This window comes from Dasypus novemcinctus, chromosome 28 (assembly GCF_030445035.2).
Source record: "Dasypus novemcinctus isolate mDasNov1 chromosome 28, mDasNov1.1.hap2, whole genome shotgun sequence".
In the NCBI taxonomy this organism is placed as follows: domain Eukaryota; kingdom Metazoa; phylum Chordata; class Mammalia; order Cingulata; family Dasypodidae; genus Dasypus; species Dasypus novemcinctus.
This window is the reverse complement of record NC_080700.1, coordinates 21555144-21578127: the sequence shown is the minus strand read 5'-3', so window position 1 is coordinate 21578127 and position 22984 is coordinate 21555144. Positions and strand designations below refer to the sequence as shown.

General features: G+C 43.4%; 2 protein-coding genes across 3 annotated transcripts in view; one reads left to right on the top strand and one right to left on the bottom strand.

Annotated features, from left to right (window-relative positions):
* The window catches only part of PLG (plasminogen), a 60584-nt gene extending 43290 nt beyond the window's left edge, over nucleotides 1-17294 (top strand). The window contains exons 14-19 of one of the 2 annotated variants that reach the window (XM_004449798.5): nucleotides 467-587; nucleotides 2873-2947; nucleotides 5397-5537; nucleotides 9519-9625; nucleotides 15776-15921; nucleotides 16885-17294. In XM_004449798.5, the coding sequence (XP_004449855.1) occupies nucleotides 467-587; nucleotides 2873-2947; nucleotides 5397-5537; nucleotides 9519-9625; nucleotides 15776-15921; nucleotides 16885-17046 (752 nt within the window). In that variant the 3' untranslated portion in view covers nucleotides 17047-17294. Of the gene's footprint in view, nucleotides 1-463; nucleotides 588-2872; nucleotides 2948-5396; nucleotides 5538-9518; nucleotides 9626-15775; nucleotides 15922-16884 lie in introns of both variants that reach the window. The other variant, XM_004449797.5, reaches the window with a different exon arrangement.
* An 812-nt stretch (nucleotides 17295-18106) lies between these two features.
* SLC22A3 (solute carrier family 22 member 3) overlaps nucleotides 18107-22984 on the bottom strand; it is a 127573-nt gene continuing 122695 nt past the window's right edge. The window contains exon 11 of the mRNA XM_004449796.5: nucleotides 18107-19562. Within this exon, the coding sequence (XP_004449853.2) occupies nucleotides 19502-19562 (61 nt within the window). The 3' untranslated portion in view covers nucleotides 18107-19501. The remainder of the gene's footprint in view (nucleotides 19563-22984) is intronic.

The following is a 22984-nucleotide window of genomic DNA, read 5'->3' as shown; positions in this document are numbered from 1 at the left end:
GCCACCCTCCCCGTCTCCATACACATACCCTAAAATTAACCTTAGTGCTTTTCTAAAAAAACAACAACTATGGTGTTCAGCAACCTTCCTGTGGTTTAGATGGTGCCGATGATGATAGAAATGGTGATATAGTATTCTAGATATATTACGTCGAGTCTGAAAAATAGTTTTTGCCCATCAAGTTCCTTTCAGAAAAGATCTCATTCTCAAGCCCAGCTATACTGATTTGTCGGGTCCCTTCCCCAACTTAATAATAAAAATTACTTCTAGTTTCTTGAAAGTAGTAGAATTCTGTGTAGTCTACCAACAGTTGTCTTCTACCACTTTTGAAACTTGCAAAACATTTTCCAAAAGATGTTGATGGCTTTGAGATTAGTACTGTGAGGCATTAATCGATCTTGAATTAGAAGACAGTTGCTGCCTCTGACCCCTTCGAATGCGACTCCTTTCCCTCTTTGTGCAGCAGTGTCGTCGCCGTTTGACTGTGGAAGGCCCAAGGTGGAACCAAAGAAGTGTCCTGGAAGGGTCGTAGGTGGGTGTGTGGCCTATCCCCATTCCTGGCCCTGGCAGGTCAGTCTTAGAAAAAGGTAAGAACACTTCCAGAAACAATTTATACCATCGTTCTGTAGCCACATTGTGTCTAGGTTCTTGACTGTGCTTCAGAAATGAACTTCAAGAGCACGTCGGGTTAGTTGGGCCAGTAATTTATTAAGGTGGGGGAGGGGGGAGAGAAATGGGAGAAAACAAAAGACAGAGAAGAAGGGGCTGAAAAGCGGTAAAGCGGGCTGGTTTACAGACTACAATTTCCTATTATAGATGCCACTTATGTGGCCACCACGGCAGGGGAGAAACGGCAAGAGCAGGATGCAGTGGGCAGGGACAGTCACTCAGAAAGGCACCCGGACAGGGTGAGGGCAAGAGAGTGCAAGAAAGAGCAAGAGGGCTTTGCACCTGCTTTTTATTTTTTTAGAATTTATATTTATGTTTAATACTTCTCCCCATCCCCCTACCACCCACCCTGCTGTTTTGGCTGTCTATGTCCATTCGCTGTGTGATCTTCTGTATCTATTTATCTTTTTTGTCTTATCTCCTCATTTTTCTCCTCTAGGCTTCACCGGGATTCAATCCTGGGGACCTCTGATGTGGAAAGAGGTTTCCCATCACTTGTGTCACCTCGGTTCTTGGTTTCTGCTGCGCCTCGCCTTGACTCTCCCCTTCGTCTCTTTTTTGTCGCATCATCATCTTGCTGTGTGACTCACTTGCGTAGGCACTGGCTCACCGCACAGGCTCGCCTTTACCAGGAGGCCCCAGGGATCGAACCTGGGTCCTTCCATATGGTAGATGGAGGCCCAATCGCTTGAGTCACATCTGGTTCCCTGCGCTGGCTTTTTAAACCATTAGTTATTCCACCCCTTTGCTAATGGCAAGGGGGGAGCCCCAGCTGTTAAGCTGTTTTGATTGATTACCCCACCCATCAATCCCCCAGAAGGACCAATGATAAGGCCCCTGGAGAATATCCCGGGCTTCTCCTGGCTTCTGGAGGAAACCTTGTTTGGAATGGCAGAATTTTGTGAGGGTCTTCCAGCAGCCATTTTGGGGTTACTGATGTCCACATGGACCTCCTGCTAGGTTCCAGATTGGTCTACTGGTTCCCTATCTTACTAGCCTGCTTCACTTCTTTGTAAGCCCTATAAAACCTTCTTACATTTCCCCACCATATCCAGACATCACAGGCATTAGTTCCTGTTTGTGTTCTCCTAATCCTAAAGAGGAAAAAAAAAACTCTAAAAAAATTTCTTTAGGTTGTCTACTTTGAACATTTCCAGAATTGAATCTTTTCCTTGATCTGGGCTGCTATCATGAAAATCTGTAGATGCACCAATCTACACCAAATTCCAATGTGTTGGGAAAATATTGAAGCTGCTTTGAGGGTTTACATATGTAGATATCCTTTGTTTCAGTGTACTTGAAAAGAAAGAATTTTTTCTTTTCTCTTTTTTTGGCAAATGGGAGTTTTTTAGGGGGATGGGACAAAGATACAGTTATATCTATCACAGTCACAGATATTTTTTTCCACCAGTGTAGTGTAGGTCAGAGACAGCACCATTTAAGAGTCATCAGTTCTGGACCCATGGAATCATGAAGGCTGGGCATCTCGGGCTGTCATTCTAGTGGAATACCCCTGAATAAGTTGTTTTCTGGGGCATCTCCTCCAAAGCGCAGGCACCTCTGCTTGCCTTGCTTTCCACAACTTGTCTCTGAGCTTTTATGTCTGGTCTCCCTTGCTGGGCTCCCCTAAAGAGCTTTGCCTTATAAGCTTGTGCAATCCCACTGATCAACTTGATTCCATGATACTTCATTCTGCTGTGGAATTAACTTTTTTTTAAACCTTATCCTATAGTAACTTTTTTTCTAAACATCTTTCCCATCTTTCCAATGAATTCTTCCCCAGACTACACTGGGGCCTATTTCTGGGCTGATTTGTGAACCTATCTGCTAGCGTGCCCTTGCTGGTCATGTTCCTCTTCATTGACAGCCCATTTTGAGTGGCTCACCCAATTTTTATGGAGCCACCCCTTGCCTAAACAATCCTATCAAGTAAGTGATTTAAGGGATATCCCCTGCAAAGTCAGGGTTCTCAAGTAAAATCAGCAGGCTCCCAAAGAATCACTGCTCAGGATCACACCTGAGGATCCTCCTAGTGAAACAGCCCCAGGGCACTGCTGTCCCGATGCTGGGGTGGGAGCCTTGTCCTTCAGGAAGACCAACACAATCAGAACTGTGTGAACAGTTCTTTCTGGATTTCTGGACCCTAGAGCAGAATAATCGCTGGTCAGATTGGAACTAAAATCCTTGTGTGGTTCTCTTCTAGCTCTGTAGGGCACTTCTGTGGAGGCACCTTGATATCGCCGGAGTGGGTGCTGACGGCAGCCCATTGCTTGGAGAGGTAGGTTTAGGGCAGAGCTGGCAGGACGCCTTGTTCTCGGGACTTCTCTCCCTCCCTCCCTTCTTTCTTTGCTCCTCCCTCCTTCTCTCCTTCTCTCCTGTGCTCCTTCCCACTCTCTCCATCCCTCCTTTCCTCCTTCCCTTTCTTCTCCTTTCCCTCCCTTCCTCCTTCTCTTCCCCTCTCCTATCCATTCCTACTCCCTTCCCTCCCTCCTTCCTTCTCTTCTTCCATCCTTCCTTCTCCTCTTCTCTTTCTTCTTCCTTCTCTCCCTCCTTCCTTCTCTCCCTTCTTCTCTTACTCCTTCACTCCTTTATTTTCCACTTTCTTCTTTCCCTCACTTCCTCCTTTCCTCCCTTCTCTCACTCCTACCCTTCTCTTTCTTCCCTCTTCCCTCCCTCCCTTCATCCACCCTTCTTTCCTTCTCTTTTGCTTTCTTCTTTCTTCTCCTTCCCTCCTTCTTTTACTCTCCTCCCTCCTCCTTCACTCCCTTCTTCCTTTTCTTCTTTCTTCTATCCCTTCCTTCTTCTCTTCTTCCTCCCCCTCCCTTCCTCCATCCTTCCTCCCCTCTTACTCCTCCCCTCTTGCTCCCTTTCTTATTTCTCTCCCTTTCTCCTCCCCTTTCTTCCTCCTTCCCTCCCTTCCTCTTTTCTTCCCTCCCTCCTGCTTTTCTCCCCTCCCTCCCATCCTTCACCCCCTCGTCCACCCTGCAATACTGAATACCTACTATAGTGAAGACACTTAAAATCTGATGGGAGAGATGCAGTCTTATGAGTCTGGTGAGAAAAACACAGTTTTTACATAGATAACTGTCATTCAGAGTAAAAGGGGAGCTGGACCAAGAGCATTGGGAATTGGGCCAAGTGAACATTTCAGGAAGATGGTTTTTGGCTTGGAATTTGAAAGATGGAGGCTTTTGGACACAGTGAACATGTGGAGTTGGGGGGAAATTCACCCATGTTTATGCGACAGTGAGATGGAATAAGAGAATGGTATGGAGGCTATTTTGTGTGAAGCATAGGATGGAAGAAGGGAAACCACGGAGTATAAACAGGAAATCTATTTGCTCATTCAAAGACATTTAATGAGCACCAAGCACTGTCATAGGAGAGGTAGCAGGGACTCAAATTCCCTGCCTTCAAGGAGCTAATATGCTACTGGAGAGCAATCATCAATAAGCATGTCTGCAAATTAATAAGATAATTATTAAGTGCTGCAAAGAACATAAGCTAGAGTGACAGATAGGGAGTGATGGGGATGTAAAGGGCTACATTTGTGGTAGCCTGGAAGGGGATCCCAGAGAAGACTTTTGCCCTGAGACCTAAATAATGAAAGGCTCCAGCCCTGAAGATCTGGGATAAGGATTTTCTAGGAAAAGGGCATAGCAAGCATAAGGTCTTCTCCTTGGCACCTGTGAGGACTCTGGGGTGGGGTGGGGATGTGTAGAGGGAGTGGAGTTAGGGCCTGGGGGTGGGTTGGTGAGGGGCAAGAGGGATGCCTTTAGAGCCAGCATGCAGAGTTTGGATTTTATTCTAATGCCTTTTATTCCAAGTCATCACTGAGGGTGTAAAGAAAGGGACTGTTAAAAATCCATTTATATTAAACAGATATTTCTCTAGCTTTTATGTAGAGGAGGGACTGTGGAAGACAGTGGCAGAGGGAGACTTGAGGAAGTGAGGCAATAGTTGTGAATGTGTCTTGCGAGCTTTTGCACTAAGAGTGGAACACAAGTTATTATTGCAGGAGGGAGGAAAACCCAAAGCTAGGGAAGCCAGTGAGGCTCCAGGCTGGAGTTGACATGGTCCAGAACTAGGAAGTGGCAGTGAGACTAAGGAGAAGTGAACAGAGGTGAAGAAGCCCAAAGCAGATTTACCAGGGCAGTTGTTTCTGGAAGGAAGCTGGAGAAAAAAGATCTAGTTGAGGTGAGTTTGTTGGCCTGGGTAGACTTCCAAATGTGACAGGCTTGGGCCTCCCCATGGCTCCCTGAATGGGTCTGTCCTTGGGCTCATTTCTGGGTTTGTTGCCTTCTTCCTTTGTAGTAAGACCAAAAGCAGTAAGTGAGAATGTTCTCCCAGAAGACTGACTACCAGTTATCCTTGGTCATTGGCTTTTTTGTCACATGGCAATGCATATGGCAGCTTCTCCTTGCTTGTCTCTATCTGACTTCCACTCTGCCTATAAAGGACTCCAATCATCTGGATGAAAGCACAACCTGATTCAGTTGGGCCACACCTGAGCTGAAGGAACATCTTGGAGACAGCTTATTTACAAGGGCCCACAACTACCAGGATATTGACCGAAACCAGGAATGTGTCCACACTGTGCATTTGTGCTTTTCACTCCCAGACCTTGGGTGGCAGTGTCAAGAGAAGACATTCCGTTCATGGCCCAAAAGGGGTGCTGGTGAAGGGGAAGGGCCCCATTTTCCTCTTAACTCTACCATCCTTTCTAGGCCCTCATGGCCATCAGCATACAAGGTGATTCTGGGTGCACACAGAGAAAGAAATCTTGAACCAGATGTTCAGGAAATAGAAGCTTCCAGGCTGTTCTTGGAACCCACACGAGCAGATATTGCCCTGATTAAGCTAAGCAGGTAAGCATTCACCTGTGGTTTGTGCCCTAAGACAAGAGGAAACATTTCTTTATGATAGAGTTTTAGCAGCAACAGTAGACTTAGGTAACAAGCAGGAAGACATAGTGTATGAGATGAAAGGGAGGGCAGCTTTGAGGAAAGAGTACTGAATGTAAGTCAGAAAACCTGGAACTCAGTTCCAGTTCTGCCACCTACTACCTGGGACCTTGAAAAAGTCACCAGGACTCAATTTTCTTGTGTAAAAAAGAGTGAATTGAAACATATTTTGTACTTTTACCCCTGAAACTCTTTCACTTTTAGGTCACCAAACATTTTAATGATCAGAAAATTATTTAATGGTTCCAGTTTGACAATTCTTCTCTCAACATAAGGATATTTTTGGAGAATAAAATGAAATAATGTAGTCCAAAACACTACCAAAATCACAATGTGCTTGACAAGTGCAAATTATTATCACCATCACCAACATCATCACCTCCCTTGGTTTTATTTTGCCTGATGAAATGGTGTTTTATTAAACTTGACAGCATGATAAACTTTTTTATGTCACTTAAAGTCAGGAATACTTTGAAATAAGTCCCAATGAGGATAGCTATTTTAGCCTGCTAGGCTGATGAAAAGCAATATACCAGAAATAGGTTGGCTTTTACAATGGAAATGTATTAGCTTACAAACTTACAGTTCTAAGGTTGTGAACATGCCCATATGAAGGCATCATTAGGTGATGCTTTCTCCCTGAAGACTGACTGCCAGCAACCCTGGACTCTTCTGTCACATGGCAAGGCACATGGCAGTGTCTGTTGGTCTCTTCTGCGTTTCATTGCTTCAGCTTCCTGCTTCTGTGGCTTTCCCTCTCCCCCTCTCTCCCTGAATTACATTCTCTTATAAAGGACTCCAGTAAGAGGATTAAGACTGATCATGGGCCATGCCTTAACTGAAGTAACCTCATCAAAAGGCCCTACTTACAATAGATTTTCAGCTGCAGGAATGGAATAGCTTTAAGGACATACTTTCCTGGGGTCTGTATAGCCTCCAGCCATCACAACAGTTAAATAAAAGGCTGCTGTTTTGAGAATTGCCACTTTGGGTGCAGGCCACGAGGCATACCAAGTATGTTAGCGCCACCAGTAGGTTCTTGGTGACAGCATGGTGGCAGTGACCATGATGATGATGGGCCAGACCAGCAGGGGCTCTGAGTTCTCTGGCCTTGAAGCTCTTGGTAGCTTTTCTGGGCCAGCAGACTGAAGGGGGGACCTCCTGGGATGTTTTAACATTCTAGAAAGGAATGAAGGGACCTTCTTGGCTTAGTGTAAAAATGGAGCTGATATCCCCTGTGTTCCACAATCTCCTTTCCTCACCTCAGCTCCCAGCGAATATCCAGGTACAAGCTGTCCATCCTTCTGGTCCTAGTGGAGGCACAAATTGAGGTCTGAACAAGTAACCTGGGGAACTTTGGGTTCTGGAAGTGTTTCCTGAAAGGATGAACCACAGTTTGAGCTTGGGAGTACCCATCCCCCACCCCCAACACCCCAAAAGTCTAAGGCATTTTGTGTTGGAGGAGGGGAACCCTCAGAGTAGCCCTGCTGAGCAGAGGCAGGAGGGAGGGTCTATTCTGGTGCCTCCAAGAAGCTGTGTCTGCCTCAGAATTGGTGACAAGGATGGCTACTGATCAGCATAGGGCATTTCTCATCTCCAGCCTGTTTTCCCCTTGGACTCCCTAAAATAGAACTAAGTCTAAAAACGTCCTTCTAATGTTTGAGATTCCCTGGAACGCTATGGCATGTGGAAGGTCTTTGAAGATAATACCATTTCACTGATGCATGGTGTGACTATTTGAATTTTGTGAATCCCAGGAAAGTATATGTTCTTGAACTAATCCTTTCCTGTAGGTGTGAGGCCCTTTAATTGCATTAGATTCCATTAAGGGATCCTTTGATTAGATCACTTTCAACTAGATCACTGTAGGGCTTTTGACTGGACTGTATCAGTGAGGCGTGACCCAGGTTGAGTGTCTGCCCTCTTGCTGGGCCTTGTATAAACTGATGCAGAGAGAGAGAGAGAGAGAGAGAGAGAGAGAGAGAGAGAGAGAACAGAGAAAGGGAGTTTTACTCTTCTGACCTTGCCATGTGAGGGAGAGGACTCCAGGTTCACCTGCAGCTATAGAAAGGCAGAGAAACCCTGAGAAGCTCAAAAACTTGAGGCTCAGGGAGAGATGCCTGATCGCCCATAGTTGAACTTGAGGAGAAAGTAGAGAGAGACCAGCAGACCCGCCATCTTGCTTCCCCATTTGGCGGGAATCCAGGATTTGCTAGCAGCTGACCTTTGGTGAGAAAGCATCGCTGATGATGCTTTGATTTGGACATATTCACAGCCTCGGAAATGTAAGATTTTACCCCACATAAATTCCCTTTTTAAGAGCCAACCCATTTCTGGCATTTTTGCATTGGCAGCCTTTGGCAAACTAAGATGCATGGTGTTTATGGCCAATTCCCATTCATTTGTTTGCCAGTATTTTGTTAGATTCTTACAGCCATGATGTGTTAATATTAGCAAAACTGAGGACCTAGGAGGACCTAGGAGATGGAACAATTTCCTCACGGTCACACAGTACATTTTCTGTGCTTATTGCAGCATTTCAGCTAGCAGTTTTGCCTATGGTTGATGCCTTTTCCCCCCTTAAATTAATATGTACATCCCTGTTTATTTAATACAACAAATACATAACACATAACAAGAAATAAATAAAAGAAAAAGCACTCATGTAAAAGTCCCCATCACAAATGACAGGCAGGAAACATCTGTACTGAACCAAACAAGTCTCCTGCTTTAGAACAGGGGTTTGCTAGCTATACCTGAACTATATGCAGGACTGTTACAAAAAGTAAACAAACAAAATGCAAACAAAACCCAGAACACCCTGCACTGAAGAAATATATCCATGAGGTTAATTTACTGAATTCACAGATCCATATTTAGGAATGTTAAAGCCCTCTCACATATCCAAAATTCATCAGAGTTTTATGAAATGTGTAATTTTTTTGGTTTAAAAATTTTACCTGCCCTTATTTCTTCTTAAAAAGTAGTTGTCTAATTATATATCCTGCCATAACCCATGGAATGTGCTGGGGGAGAGTGTAAACTACAATGTAAACTGCAATCCATGCGGGGCAGCAGTGCTCCAAAATGTACTCATCAAATGCAATGAATGTGCCACAACGATGACAGAGGTTGTTGATGTGGGAGGAGTGGGTGGGGTAGGGGTGGGGTATGTGGGAAACTTTTATATTTTTTAATGTAACATTTTTCGTGATTTATATATCTTCAAAAAATACAATTAAAAAAATTAGTTGTCTAAAAAATATAGTCCCAGCAGCTGCCCGAGATGGGTTTGGCTAACTTTTTATCATTGAAATTCAAAGGGCGTGTGGAACTGAGAATGCAATGGCAAGATGGCAGTGGGAAGAATTTTAACTTCTTAGTCATTTCCTGGTAGCTAGCATTCGATCAAACACTGGGAAAGGCAACACGAAATACCTGGGCTCAGTGCAGGATTCAGTAGCAGCATATTCTTGCTCCGATTAGAGCTGGAAATCAAACAAGCACCAGTTTATCACAAAACAGAGTCAAAGCAAAACATGGACTTGGTATAAAATTTCAAGAGTGCACCAGAGAGCTATGAAAATGGAATTTTTGTTCTCTGTCCTGCCAGAGGCGATCACCACCAGCAGTTTTCATATACACAATGGATGCCTTTGTACTAAAACATTACATTAGTTTAGTTCATAAATACTCTAGGCAAATGTGAGGCTGAAAAGTGCCTTTCTACGGAGTCCTGTGTCAGGGAAGCAGGCAAATACTGACTTGGAGAATTCCGGGGTCTCGAGGCAAGTAGCGTCTCATTGCGGGCGAGCCCCTGATAAGCAGTGGGTGGGCGTCTCCCAGCAGGGCCAACGCAGGTAACTTTTGATGTTTTCCCATCAGCCCTGCCATCATCACTGACAAAGTCATCCCAGCTTGTCTGCCACCTGCAAATTACGTGGTTGCCGACCGAACAGAATGTTATATCACCGGCTGGGGTGAAACCCAAGGTGAGATACTTCCATGACCCATGTAATGAATTGGTTTTTCCCTATAGCTTGTATGAGAAAACGCGCATTTCTGAGAAAGCTGGACGAATTTTCCCCTTCTTACTGGCCACTTCCATATGTCTCCGTAGTAGTCAGGATTCTCTAGGGAAACAGTAAATAGTATGAGATGTTATAAAATTCTCTCATGGGGCCATGGGGATGCACGAGTCCAAATTCCGCAGGGCAGGCTGCAACCCAGGGGACCTGATGAGGTCCTTGATGAGTTCCCAGGAGACACACTGGCTCTCTGAAGTAGACATGGGAATTCTCCTTCTGAGTGTCGAGACCACTTCCCCTTTCAAGGACTTCAAAGGACTGGATGAGATTTCACCCATTGCTGACGGCAATCTCCTTAGGCGATTGTAGGTGTAATCAGCTGTCTTTGCAATCAACTCACTGATGATTAAAGTCCATGAAACACTCTTGTTATTATAATTAGCCCAGTGCTTACTCGACCCAAAAACTGGGCACTATTTCCTGGCTGAGCTGACCTACTAGGCTAATCATCACAGTCTCCAAAATCTGTCAACAAGGGATAAACCGAAAGGGGAAGGAGAGTATCTTTGAGTCTCTTAGCCCATAATATTGTTTTTCCAGGTCAGTGGGGATTTTTATAATAGGTGAAACTTATACCATGGTAAGTCATTTTGGCAAAAACTAACATTTGAATCATCAGAACGCCAAGCTGCTTTACACACTTTCCATGCTACCAAGTCAAAACAAGAAATGAATCCCCATCCCCTAGTGCATACATTTTACGACCTCAAACTACAGTTGCAGTAGCGTTGTTTTGGATCTTGATGCAAGGGCAAAGAGAATTTTCAATTGGCAATTGGGGAGCTTCAACCTCATCGTCAATTGGAGGCAATTAATCTGCAATGGCATCATGCTAAAAGACACATAATACCAAATAAAGACCAATAGAATTCTATGCAGGCCTTGCAAGAGATGACTAGGCCCAATTAAAATCACATGCTCATGGACTGATGTCAGTACTTGGCAGTACCTATTTGTGTGAAGCCATTTTCAAAAGATGAAATATGGAAATCAGTAGGGTTTTGACACAAGCCTACATATTAAGGGTTAACTTATTTTTCCCTGAAGCTATCAATGTGTTCCCAAACACAGTGCAAAACAACAACATGAAAATGATAGCAAAAGAAGCCTTCTCAAATATCCTCGATTGATGTGTGCTGGAGAGGCGGTGAGAGAGTGGTATTGGGGGCTGAGGGGGAAGGCCCCATGTCTCCCTAATTCTAGGCTGGCATTTGGTATTGGTTGATGGGTGCAGGGTAAGAGGGTGACATTTATGAAGGATGCAGGGCTTGGGGGTCCCGTCTCCAATAACAATTAAATCCATTAGTCCTGACCCCTTGGAACAATTTCTTGGGATTGGCGCCGCTGTCCGCAGAAGTGTTGGTGAGATCATCAGAATCGGGGCCAGGGGACTTGGAAAATAGTTTTGGCCTTGCCATGAGCCGGGAAACCTGGACAAACCACTTTACCTCTCTGTCCTCGCTCCTCATCTGTAAAATCAGTGTTTTCAAATTGTGTTAACCCATTAGCCATCTGCATAAGCTTTCCTTTGGAGACAGGTTCTGTGGCTTCGGAAAAAGGCTAAAGCCCGGTGGTCTAGACAATTTCAAACTTGACTTCCCTCTTTCTGTTCTTTTCCTACTATTTAAAAAAATCTCGCCTCCCGGATTTCCCAAGCCTCCTTTTTCTGTCTGTCTGAGTCCCGCAAACACTGAGGCAAATCAGAGTGAATTCAAGTGGAGCTCACCTATGCATGTGCCAGGCTGGTCCCAGGCGTTTTGTATCTTTTTTTTTTTTAAGGCTTAATTTATTTTTATCCCCACCCCTGCCCTGCTGTTTGTGCTCATAGTCTGCTCTCTGTGTCTGTTCGTCTTCTTCTTAGGAGGCACCGGGAACCAAACCCATGACCTCCCAATGGCTGGAGCCACCTCCATTCCCCTTTTTGTCTCTTAAAATTGAAGTGCCACAATGAGCTAGAAATTCTATTCACAAAAAGGTCCGAGCTTCAGAGAAGGTTAATGAGGCAATCTCACTGAACCACTTTCCTTGGCTGAAAAATGGGCTGAAGGGCTGCTGTAGGGGAAAGAATGAGAAAATGTGCACACGGCACCTAGCACGCTGTAAACGGTAGCTTTTGATTAAGGATACACAGTATAGGTACAGCAGGAAACTTTCTTGCAAAGGAGAAGAAATCCAATTCAAGGTGGATTTAGCAAGAAAGGGAAATTATTTGTGCATTGAAGAGTCTGGTGGCTCAAATGATGCCACCAGGTCCCAGGATCTCTCCCTCCAGGGACAGGCAGTGTTCTTAGGCCATCCTTGGTGGTGGCTGAGGGCTGGGGTAACTCTGCAAGCCTCCAGGTGCAACCAGGGCTGAGAGAGGTGGCTTCTGCAAGAATGCATGTAGAAGTACCCTAAGGTCTGGTGAACCAACTAGGTTCTAACTGCTGGGTTGGGTGACCTGAATGGCTTGTGTCTGTTCCACCCCTAGAGCTGTGTGTGTGTGTGTGGACCCACTCCCACCAAGAATGGGGGAAGGGTAAACCCCCTAATCGAGTGATGGGGTGCAGGGTGAAGGGCTGCCAGACAGCCCAAAACACCAGCCAATGTTGAGGTTTGAATTCTGGCTCTCGCCCTTTTGATGGGACATCGGGCAAGTTATTTAATCTCCCTGAGCCTCAGTTTCCTCATCTGTTAAATGGGATAACAGTACGATCACCCTCTAAGGTGTTGTGAGAATAAGGTAGTGTGTATGCAGTGCTCAATCTAGCAGTTTCCGTGCTTACCACATCACTATTAATATCGTCTAGCTGGCATGTAGCTGAGCCCTGATCCAACCCAGCCTGCCCAAGACCACCTGCTGTTTCTCTACCCTCACCCCCACCCCTCCAGTGCCTTTCCAAACACACAAGCCTGCCCTGGGCCCTGCCTTCCTCTGTTGGTTCCACCCGTGTGGCTACCGAGGAAACGATTCTCAGAAGATGAACTGGACCAGGAGGAGTCAGCGGTCATGACCCAGGCCTGTTTACCAGTCGTCTCAGTGTGCATGGGCTGCTACGACAAATGCCGCCCGGTGGGTGAGCTGAAGCGACAGAATGCTTTGGGTCATGGTTTCAGAGGCCAGAAGCACAACGTCGAAGTGCGGTCAGACCGTGCTTTCTCCCGGACTCTGCAGGTGCCGATGCTGGCCTCGGCCACGGGGCCATCTGCCCCCTGGTGTGCCCGACGCACCTCATCTAAGAGATCTTTGCACGTCCTCTGCACCCAGGAGTCCACACCATAACTAATGACCCGGTCAGAGGCCCTGGCTACAGCTGGCTACAGATGGGTTAGCTGCCCACAGGTAAAGGGGCTAGCCTCGGAACGCGCACTCGGTGCCGGGCACCAGCGTCCCACGCGACGATGAGGACGGGCGCTCCTTCTGCCCTGGGCCTCTGGGTGGAGGTCCACGGTCTCCTGTTTCCTCTTCGCCTCCCACTGTTCCCCCTGACTTTGATACTCCACATGCAAAGTGTGTGTCCCCGTCGACCTCTCATCCGTGATCACTGGGTGCTTTCCGGAGTCCTTGGACTTGCCCTGCTCCCCCGCTCTTGTTTTCTAGGACATCTTTCCTGGGGTCCCCCTCGGTCCCCCAGCCCTCAGCCGTGTTCTCTCTATTTTGGCCACACGATGGCAGCACCACCTCACAAACCACATCCACTTCTCAGACAGCTGGGGCTGCTCATTCACGCGTATCAGAAGTCAGAGCAGCGGTGACGCTGGCCCCGATGAATTCTCAGCACAACAGGATGAGAAAGCTGCCCCTCCGTGCAGAGACTCAGTGCGTGTCCCACCTAAACCGAGGCTTGTGCAGCTGCACCCTGCTTCACGGGCCAGTGAGGGCTGAGTTCAGCTTTGGGGGGAGACCCTCATGAGCCTCTCTTTTGCAGACGGGTGGTCCTCTAATGTGCACGTGGAAACTCCAGACTGCTTTTAAGTCTCCCGAAGCCAAAGGCAATTATCTACATTAATTCAAAGTCTTTGGAACAGGGATAGCACCTCATCATCCCACTGGCTGGTTTGAGGGAAGGAAAGCAAAGTTCTTTTGTTTCGTTTGGCAAAAGCGCTGGTGAAAGCTGGGCTTGCAAAATTGGAAAACTGGATCATTTGTAAAAGAAAACCACTCAGACATTCCTATATGTATCCATATGGAAAACAACATTTCTTCTGGCAATTCTGCACATTTTGTAGTTCAGTTTGCCCGAGTAAAACGGGCAGTTGTTCACAAAAGAAGAAATACAAACAGTAAAACAGGCACACAGGAAAATGTTCACTCTTCCTAATTATCAGGGAATATAAATTAGAAAATGAATTAGAACTAGTTCCACCTATTGTGCTAGCAAATGGTAAAAAAAAGTATATTAAATTCTTATAAGGGTGTGGTGAAGTGATTTTTTCCAGTGACATTTTACCCTGCCATATCCTGCTAGAAAATAATTTGGCAATGTCGTTGGAAGCCATAAATATGTCTATATAACTTGTGGGAACATAGGCTTACGAAAATACTAAGGATTATGAATAAGCCACATGAACGAAGATGTGGAATGTTGGAAGCCACTGTGGGGACCAGTAAACCTAGTGATGAAAAACTTGACACTGATGTACTACACCCTGGTTTAAATCCCAGTTCAGCAATGTACAGGCTGGGGGATCTTATGGGAAATTACATAACTTTTCTGAGGCTGTTTCCTTAACTGTGAAAAAGGAATAATATAAGTGCCTACTTCATAGGGCTTGCCATGTAATGAGATTTTGCCTAAAAAGGTTAATTCTGACTAAATGCTAGCTATGTTTTTCTTTAAATATAAATGGTTGGGGAGAGAAGCTACAGCTGCAAGCAGGAGAATCCCATCCATCAGCCATGTGGGATCTAAGCCCCCTTTTGATTTAGAGGTGGAGTGGATATCATCATCCCGGGGTCCACAGGGGGGAGGAAGAAAATATGGATGAGAGTGGACTTACTGGTATTCTAATAGAGAATTATTGTGACTCTAGCAATGGAAGAAATTACATCACTGATGTGGAGACAGTGGCCATGGCAGTTGCTGAAGGCAGGGAGAGGGAAAAAGAGGTGTGATGTGGGGCATTTTCTGGACTTGGCGTTGTCCTGAATGATATTGCAGGGACAGATGCAGGATATTATACATCCTGCCATAACCCACTGAATGGACTGGGAGAGAGTGTGAACTACAACATAAACTATAATCCATGCTGTGTAGCAGTGCTCCAAAAAATAGTCATCAAATGCAATGAATGTACCACACTAATGAAAGAAGTTGTCGATGTGGGAGGAGTGGGGGGTGTGGAGATTGGGGTATATGGGAACCTCTTACATTTTTTTATTGTAACATTTTCTGTGATTTATGTATCTTTAAAAATATATAAATGGTTGGGGAAGTGGATGTAGCTCAGTGGTTGAGCGCCTGCCTCCCATGCAATCCCTGACCTTCTAAACAAACACACGCACACATTTATGGTTGTACATCTACTGTATGGTTATTATGTAGCCTCTGAAATATTCATTTTGAAGGTCACAGCATTATGAAAAAAGTCCTTTGGACATAAGGTTAAGTGAAATGTCTCAGGATGTGAAATTGTACAGTTTGAGGTAGGGAGTAAAATATGCCTATGAAAAACTTGAAAGAGAATATATGAAAATAGTAGCAGTCATATTTCACAAACTTTCCTAACATTTATTGTTTATAGTTTCAAAAGAAAAAAACCCCCACGAAAACAAACAAAAAAATAAAACAAAACCCAAAACAAAAATAAGAGCAACAAAAACCAAAATACCATGAAGAAGCCCAGATTGTTCAGTCTGGGTCATGGAAACATAAAATCTTATGTAATGTTTGTACTTTCTGGGGTCAAAAAGTAAAACCAAGTCTAAACGAGTCCTAGTAGTCCTAGGAACTGACATGCAGTTACATAGACAAATAAGAAGGGATTCTAACAATGCCCACCTGTTCTTCTGGAAGTTTCCTCGTGAACACGTTTTGGCTCCAATAACCATTTCTTTGATCCTTTTCAACACAGGTACCTTTGGCAGAGGTCTACTCAAGGAAGCCCAGCTCCCTGTGATTGAAAATAAAGTGTGCAATCGCTATGAGTATTTGAATGGGAGAGTCAAAGCGACGGAGCTCTGTGCCGGACTCTTGACTGGTGGTGTTGACAGTTGCCAGGTGAGAAAAGACTAAATAAACCAAAGTTCATCTTGGGCTGGTAGGAGAGATATTTCACTCCCAAACTGGCAAATTCAGGAAGGATCCATCAACTGGAGGCATAGTCTAAGTATTATCCAGAAATCCTTTAGATTTGCCCCAGCATACTTGCATAATCTAAGGCAGGACTTGTTAACCTTTTTTGTTCCACGGACCCCTTCGTCAGTCAGGTGAAAGCCACAGACCCCTTCTCAGAATGTAGCAGCAGATAGTTTTATGATAGTCAACTAGCGTTGGGTCTAACAACTATCGTACTATCAAAGTACGGATGAGTGTAAGCGATTTTTCGAGATACGTGACTGTAATGTGATAGGAAATGAACATGACTGCAATTTATTGCATACACTCATGAGTGAAGGACATGCTAGATTTCAATTCGAGGTCAGAGGAAATGAGGTCATGAGTTGATGTTTTTCAATTCAATTTCATGGACCCCCTGAAATCTGGCTAAAAACCCCTGATTTAAGGGGATTTTATGGCTTTGAGTCCCACATCAGCAGTAGTAAAGTGTCCTTCACTCCCAAAGCCACGGGCCACCCGAGTGTATTGGTCTCGGGTGATGGTATTTCCAGTAGAGAAGGTGGAATAAGGTATAAGATATGGCCAACTGAACCTGCTATCCAAACTGTGCTTGAGGTTAGCTTTGCCCAAGAGAAACCCCAAGGAAGGGACAATGAGTACAGTATTCCCAAGGGATTCCCTCCTTCCCCCCAGGAAAAACTAAATGATGTGGTTTTGTTGAATGTACTGTGTTCAGTACTTGAGCACAGCAGATACTCAAATAATGTTAAAAAGTTACTCTGTGACTGGAAAGCAATGGTCAAATATGGGGAAAACCAGCATTTGGGTAATAAAAGGATGGCATCCCATAATAAAACAATGGCAGTTGAATTCTCACATGCGCTTTCCCTCCCCTTTCTGTAGGGTGACAGTGGAGGGCCTCTGGTTTGCTTCGAGAAGGACAAATACATTTTACAAGGAGTCACTTCTTGGGGTCTTGGCTGTGCACGACCCAATAAGCCCGGTGTTTATGTTCGTGTTTCAAGGTTTGTTACTTGGATTGAAGGTATAATGAAGAATAATTAATTGAATGGATAACGGAGTGAGTCATCGACTCATCTAGAGACTGGAGAATGGGTAGGGAATTTAGGATGCTCAGAAATAATTGACAGTAATCAAACTAGGACACTGTACTTGGCTACCATCCACAGCTAAACTTCATTTTTTTCTTTTTTTGGTATTATTGTGGATAAATTTTTTCCTATCCATGGACTGATAGATTCTGTAATAAAAAGCTGATACATTTGTCAAAAATAAACTCTGTGAACTCTGTACTTGACTTGACTTGAGTTGATTATTTTACATCTTCAACGTCTACACGTTATTCACTTATCATCCTCTATGCCATCAATTTTTTATTTTTTAGGGACCTCATATATGGGAAGTAGGCACGTAGCCACTTGAGCCCCATCGACTCCCCAACACCACCAATTTTAAATAGTGCAATTCTAACATACTTTTTAGTTACTTTAGCTCTTTTTCACAAGGCATAATTGCATAAAGAACTAAGAAGCCTAGAAGTTCATGGAAAAGAGAGCTGTGATATCCTCATAAGTGACCTAGGACATCTAACTTAGACTGCCTGACACATGTCTGATATCTTTATTTAGGGCCCTGAGATGAAAGTTTTCGAAGCTGCGACATGTATGGGAGTCATGACATTTGTTAACAACTTGAGCCAGCACGAGGGACCCTGAGCATAGAGTTGATTATCATAAAGTGAACTGGGCAATGGAGGTGTAAAACAAGACCAGACTAAAAGTCTGAATGTTATAGTAAAGGAACAGCAAATAAACACTGAAAATCTGCCGCTTACTCACCATTGCTAGTTGGCTGCCTAGTTTTAAAACAGTATGTGGCACATACTCTCACAGGGAATTAAGTATTTTAATGGGGCAAGTGTTTAAAAGGAAAAGGATGACTATTAATTTTTCTTAATTAAAATTTTTTATTGTTATTGGAATCAAAATAATTCAAAATACAATTCAAAAGTGATGGTATCAAAGAGCACCAGTCATCTTAAAGCAAAGAGAAATGCAAAGAAAGCAAAAATGCAATGTCTGTGAATAAACATGAAAAAAGCATGAAATCTTCAAAAAGCTGCGTTTATTTCATTAAAAAACAAAACAGTCATATTAAATTCTAATGCACTTTCAGGATTAAAATCTTATTTTATAATGAGCATACTTGTGGTACACACTACATAGGAATTTTCTTCCTCATCGGCAAGATTTCCCTTTGGTGTCCACTTTTGCTTGCATACACAAAATACTTCATTAAAATATTCTGCATAGGATATATATGATTATCTGTAAAAAGTAACATATAACATACAGAGCAGAATCCTGGAAAAGAGCACACTTGTGTTTCAGTTCCATTATGTCAAAATCTCGATAACAAAAAAAGAAAGCTCAATTCTCTCGTTAGTATCTGTAAAGTCACTTACAAGGCTGTTGTTCCTTATTTTAAGCATGGATATATACTTGACTTCTCTTTTAAATGAAAACATAAGAGTCTTCCCAAGACAAGCTAGAAGGGCAAAGACTCAATGGAAACTGTCCGTGTTTTCCACCTTTGTCCCTGAGCACCATCATAGAAAAGAACTTACAAATACAAGGTAAATATCCCTTGACTTTTAAAATCCTAAGACCCATGAAATTATTTTCCATAGGTGTTGTTCTGTAAAAACGGAATATGTGGCTCTAAGTGTCCACTAAAGGATGGCCAAAAATATCCTGAATCTTCTTCTCAGGACTAAAACCTGATTTTATAAGTAATATTGCCAAATCCTCAAATGATACAGCAAATTTATTTTCTATTTATGGCCCGATGCCTAAACCATGCCTATTACCCCAGATGCTACAGAGAAGGTGTAAGACTGGCGGGATGACTGACCTGTGCATGCTACAAAGGCCTACAGAAATCAAGGCAGAAGAGAACAAAGCTCTTGAGCCACACGTGCCAATGGTATGCTTTGATTCAGGGTTCATTAGCAGGCTTCCTGGATCCTCACCCTCTGTGGACTCTTCAGAACATTCTGGAAGTAGTCCCTTGTTCAGACTGGATGGACTCAAGTCTGTATACCTTTTCCAAGTCCTTCGAGTGCACCCACCTCCTAACAGTCCTGATGGAAACAACATGAGCCTGGGTTGGGTTTCTCTTCTCTCTTTAATCTGTCTGACAGGGACCTCCGCTCAAGAGAAGCAAAATTCTCTTGGCTCAGGAAGAGCTGTGCACATAACAGGCTCTTTCCTAAACTGACCACATCTTATGCATTTCCAGGAACTTCCAAGTCCTGCTTCATCCAACACTGTAGACAAATCCTCTGGGTAGCTTGAATGTCTTTGTGTGGTATTAAAAACCTTTGCAGCAGCGCAGCACTGTGAAGGTGAAATGGACGAACACCCAGCCTTGCCAGGCACGTCTTTGTCCAGAGTATCAGACTGAATAGCTCCTTTCCTCTGTGTTTTTGGCAGGGGTCTCAAAGGTGAGAGCTTGAGACTTGGCTTTTCTTTTTCCAGCCACATTGAAAGGGATGTGGACTAACAAAACAAAGGAGAAGAGAGAAAGAGCTTATGAAAGATTATGCAACTAGTTGGAAGAAAGACTTCTTTTCATTGCTCAAATATCGTAGTTGGTTTTGAACAAATACACTCATACATAACTTCTCATGGAAACCCAGCTCAGGGGTGACAGAAAAGAGAGGCTAGAAATATTTAACAGTCTCCAGGTTCACTTTTGATCTGCTTTCAGATCATAGGCAGGTGTTAATTAGAATTAGAGCATATACATTCTTTATAAATTTCTACTGAATGAGTAAGTGATGGTTAAGAAACAGAACAGTTGATGTAATCAAAAGGTAGCAGAAATGATATAATTCAGTGTTGAGTTAAAGGGACAATAGTTGTGGTAATTTTTTTCCAGAGTTAATGATTGTGGAAAGCAATTAAGGTGCTTAATTTGTAGAATTAAGTCATATTTTTATGAGGTTTCTTTTTGAAGGGTGTAATTAATTAACTTACCCAACTTTTTATGATGGAAAACTTCAAACTGAAAAAATTGTGTCACTTGGATTTTTGTTGGTGTAATTCTTTGTATTTATATATTGGTTGGATACTACTTTTGCCTTGTACACCCTCTTGTCAACCTCCCCCAAAACTCCATCTCTTCCAGTTGTTTAAATTTTATACAACTGGATTAGTAGAAATCCTGATTTCATGTGACTCCCTCTTCTTCCGTCTTTTTCCTGGTGAGTTGGAAAACCTGACTGGTTTGAGGATCAGGAATGACTGTATTATTCTCTTAAATAATCAGCAGTCAATGGAGTGGAATCAAAAGGAAGAATTCAGTTCCTCTTGAGTATCTGCATACAGTGCATTAAGGTGCTAGGGCAGCATATGAGGACAGAGAAGGAATCTGCATCACTGAGGGTTGGAGGTGTCCAGCCTCAAGGACAGATTACAGCCTTTTGCCACCAGCAGTTTGCACTGGGTGGCCACTTTTTATCCCTTTTTCATTAGCTCTTATTAATAGAGGAATCACAACTGGGTCATAAATAAACAGGCAAATTGTTAATGAGATGGTATAGCAGTTTGATGTAGTTATGAATTCCAAAAACTGATATTGAGTTATGTTTGTAAACTGGTCTGTTCCTGGGCATGATTAAATTATGATTAGGGCTTTGATTGGGCCACGTCGGTAGGGTGTGAAAAAAGACATAACAAAGGACAGAGTTGGAGATTTTGATGTTGCGTTTGATTTGGAGTTTGATGCTAGAGTCTTGAGCTGGAGCCCTGGGAAGTCAGCACACAGAGGAAAGAGAAGCAAACCCCTGGAAGAGACGACCTGAGCCAGGAGAAGAACACAGAAGAACAGAGACAGCTCCTTAGACATGGCAGAAACCCTGGGGAGAGAGACAGAGACTTTCACCTGATAGTCTACAGCTGGCCTTGTAGAGAGAGGCAAGGCTTAGAGAACTTCATAGTCTATAGCTGACCTTGTGGAGAAAACAGAGGAGCTGAGCCCAGAGAGAAGCAAACCCTGGGAAGAGAGGAACCCAGGAAGACTGAGCCCTGGCAGACATTGGCAGCCATCTTGCTTCAACACGTGGAAATAGCCTTTGGTGAGGGAAGCAACTTATGCTTTATGGTCTGGTATCTGCAAGCTCCTACCCCAAATAAATACCCTTTATGAGAGCCAACAGATTTTTGTTTTTTTGCATCAGCACCCCTTTGGCTAACTAATACAGATGGTTTGAGGTTTAAAATGAAAACTTATAAAAATTAGTTTTGATATACAGCAAAGTCACACAACATACTAAAACCAATACTTTTGCTGTATGTGAACTGCCTGTAGTGAAAAAGGAAAAAAACTTTCGGTGATAAAGATGTAATAAACTGTATTTTGGAACTTATTGTTCAAGAGGAAGAGGGGAAAAAGATTTCAACAAAATTAATAAAGGGATTACAGATCCTAACAAAGGTATCTTGAAATCAGAGAAGCCATGTGCTTGCTATCAAAAACTTTATTCTCCTGACAACACACAGAAAACAAAAACTGCACCTGGTTAGTACTAATTCTACTGACTGTTTCCCTTGGTTAATAATCTGTAAGAAAGCACTTTGCAATTGTTGCGTCCCTTTCCATGTTCCTCTGAACTAGAAATAACCTGGGATGTTAAACTAGTTCTTGAAATTCTTAGTAAAATAATCCTTAAGAAGAATCTTAATTTTCTTGGCTGTACCAAGGGATATGAGGTGTCTTTTAAAATTTTCTTTTAAAAACTAATAAGACGCTGAAATTTGTCTTTCTCTTTTTAAATCCCAGTATCATGTGCCAGACTGTGTCTTCATCAAGTACTCAGCCAGCTCTGCAAAGCTGTGCAGATGTAGTCTACCAACACCCAGAAGGACTCCCTGGCTGCACACTGCATTTGTGTATCTATTACACCTATCTTCCCAGTAACCAGATCCGCTCATTACTGGCCATCTTGGAACTTTCATTTCCATGATTTTAAAATAATACTCCCCTGGAGCCACCCTTTCCCCATCTTCACAGGCCCTCTGCCTGATCTCATCCCACGGAAAGCCACCTCCTCTGACGGTTTACCAAACATGCTGGACAAACTTCAGCAAAACTGGGGACTATTATAAATCCTGTCTGGGCATGAGTTTACATAACAACATGACAATCACTCATTTCACTTCCGGTAATTCTGGTCCTGAAACTGATGCTTTAGGGCACATAAACCCATGAGAAATTACTCATAAAGTCTAGATATCTTATTTTAAGAAAATTTCACTTCCTTTCTCACTGATTTCCCTTGCTTCAGTCTCCTTGAAAAATTTTTAAAAATAATTTTTTTCTCCCTCCCCCTCTCCCATTTCCCCCTATTAATAACATCTTTCATTAGTGGGGTACATTTGTTACAATTGATGAACACATATTGAAGCAGTGCTACTAACCACGGTCTATAGCTGACATTACAGTGTACACTTTGCACTGTACCATTTTATAGGCTCAGGCAAAATGTATAATGGCTTGTATCCATCACTGCAATATCATGCAGGACAATTCCAGTGTCCCCTAAATGCCCCATGTTACACTTATTCTTCCCTCTCCCTCCCCTCAGAACCTCTAGTGGCCACTATCTTTATATCGATATTACAAGTTCTTCCATTACTAGAATAATAATAATAAGTCTACTTTGGACCGTGGTTGCAATCCCTCCTTAGGTGTGTTAATTCCTCAGTCTTGAGGACTTCGGGATGGTGATGCCTGCTCTGCTTCCAGTTGAGAGGAGGCTTAGATCTCATGGGATGAACATTCTCCTTTTTTTTTTTTTTTTACTTTGTTTACCACTTTTCAGATTTAATTAAATGTTGTCCTTTATATACTGTTATAGATTTATCTCAAAATAGTAGAGCCTCTAACTTTATAGCAGTATTTAAAGGTCTCTTATACT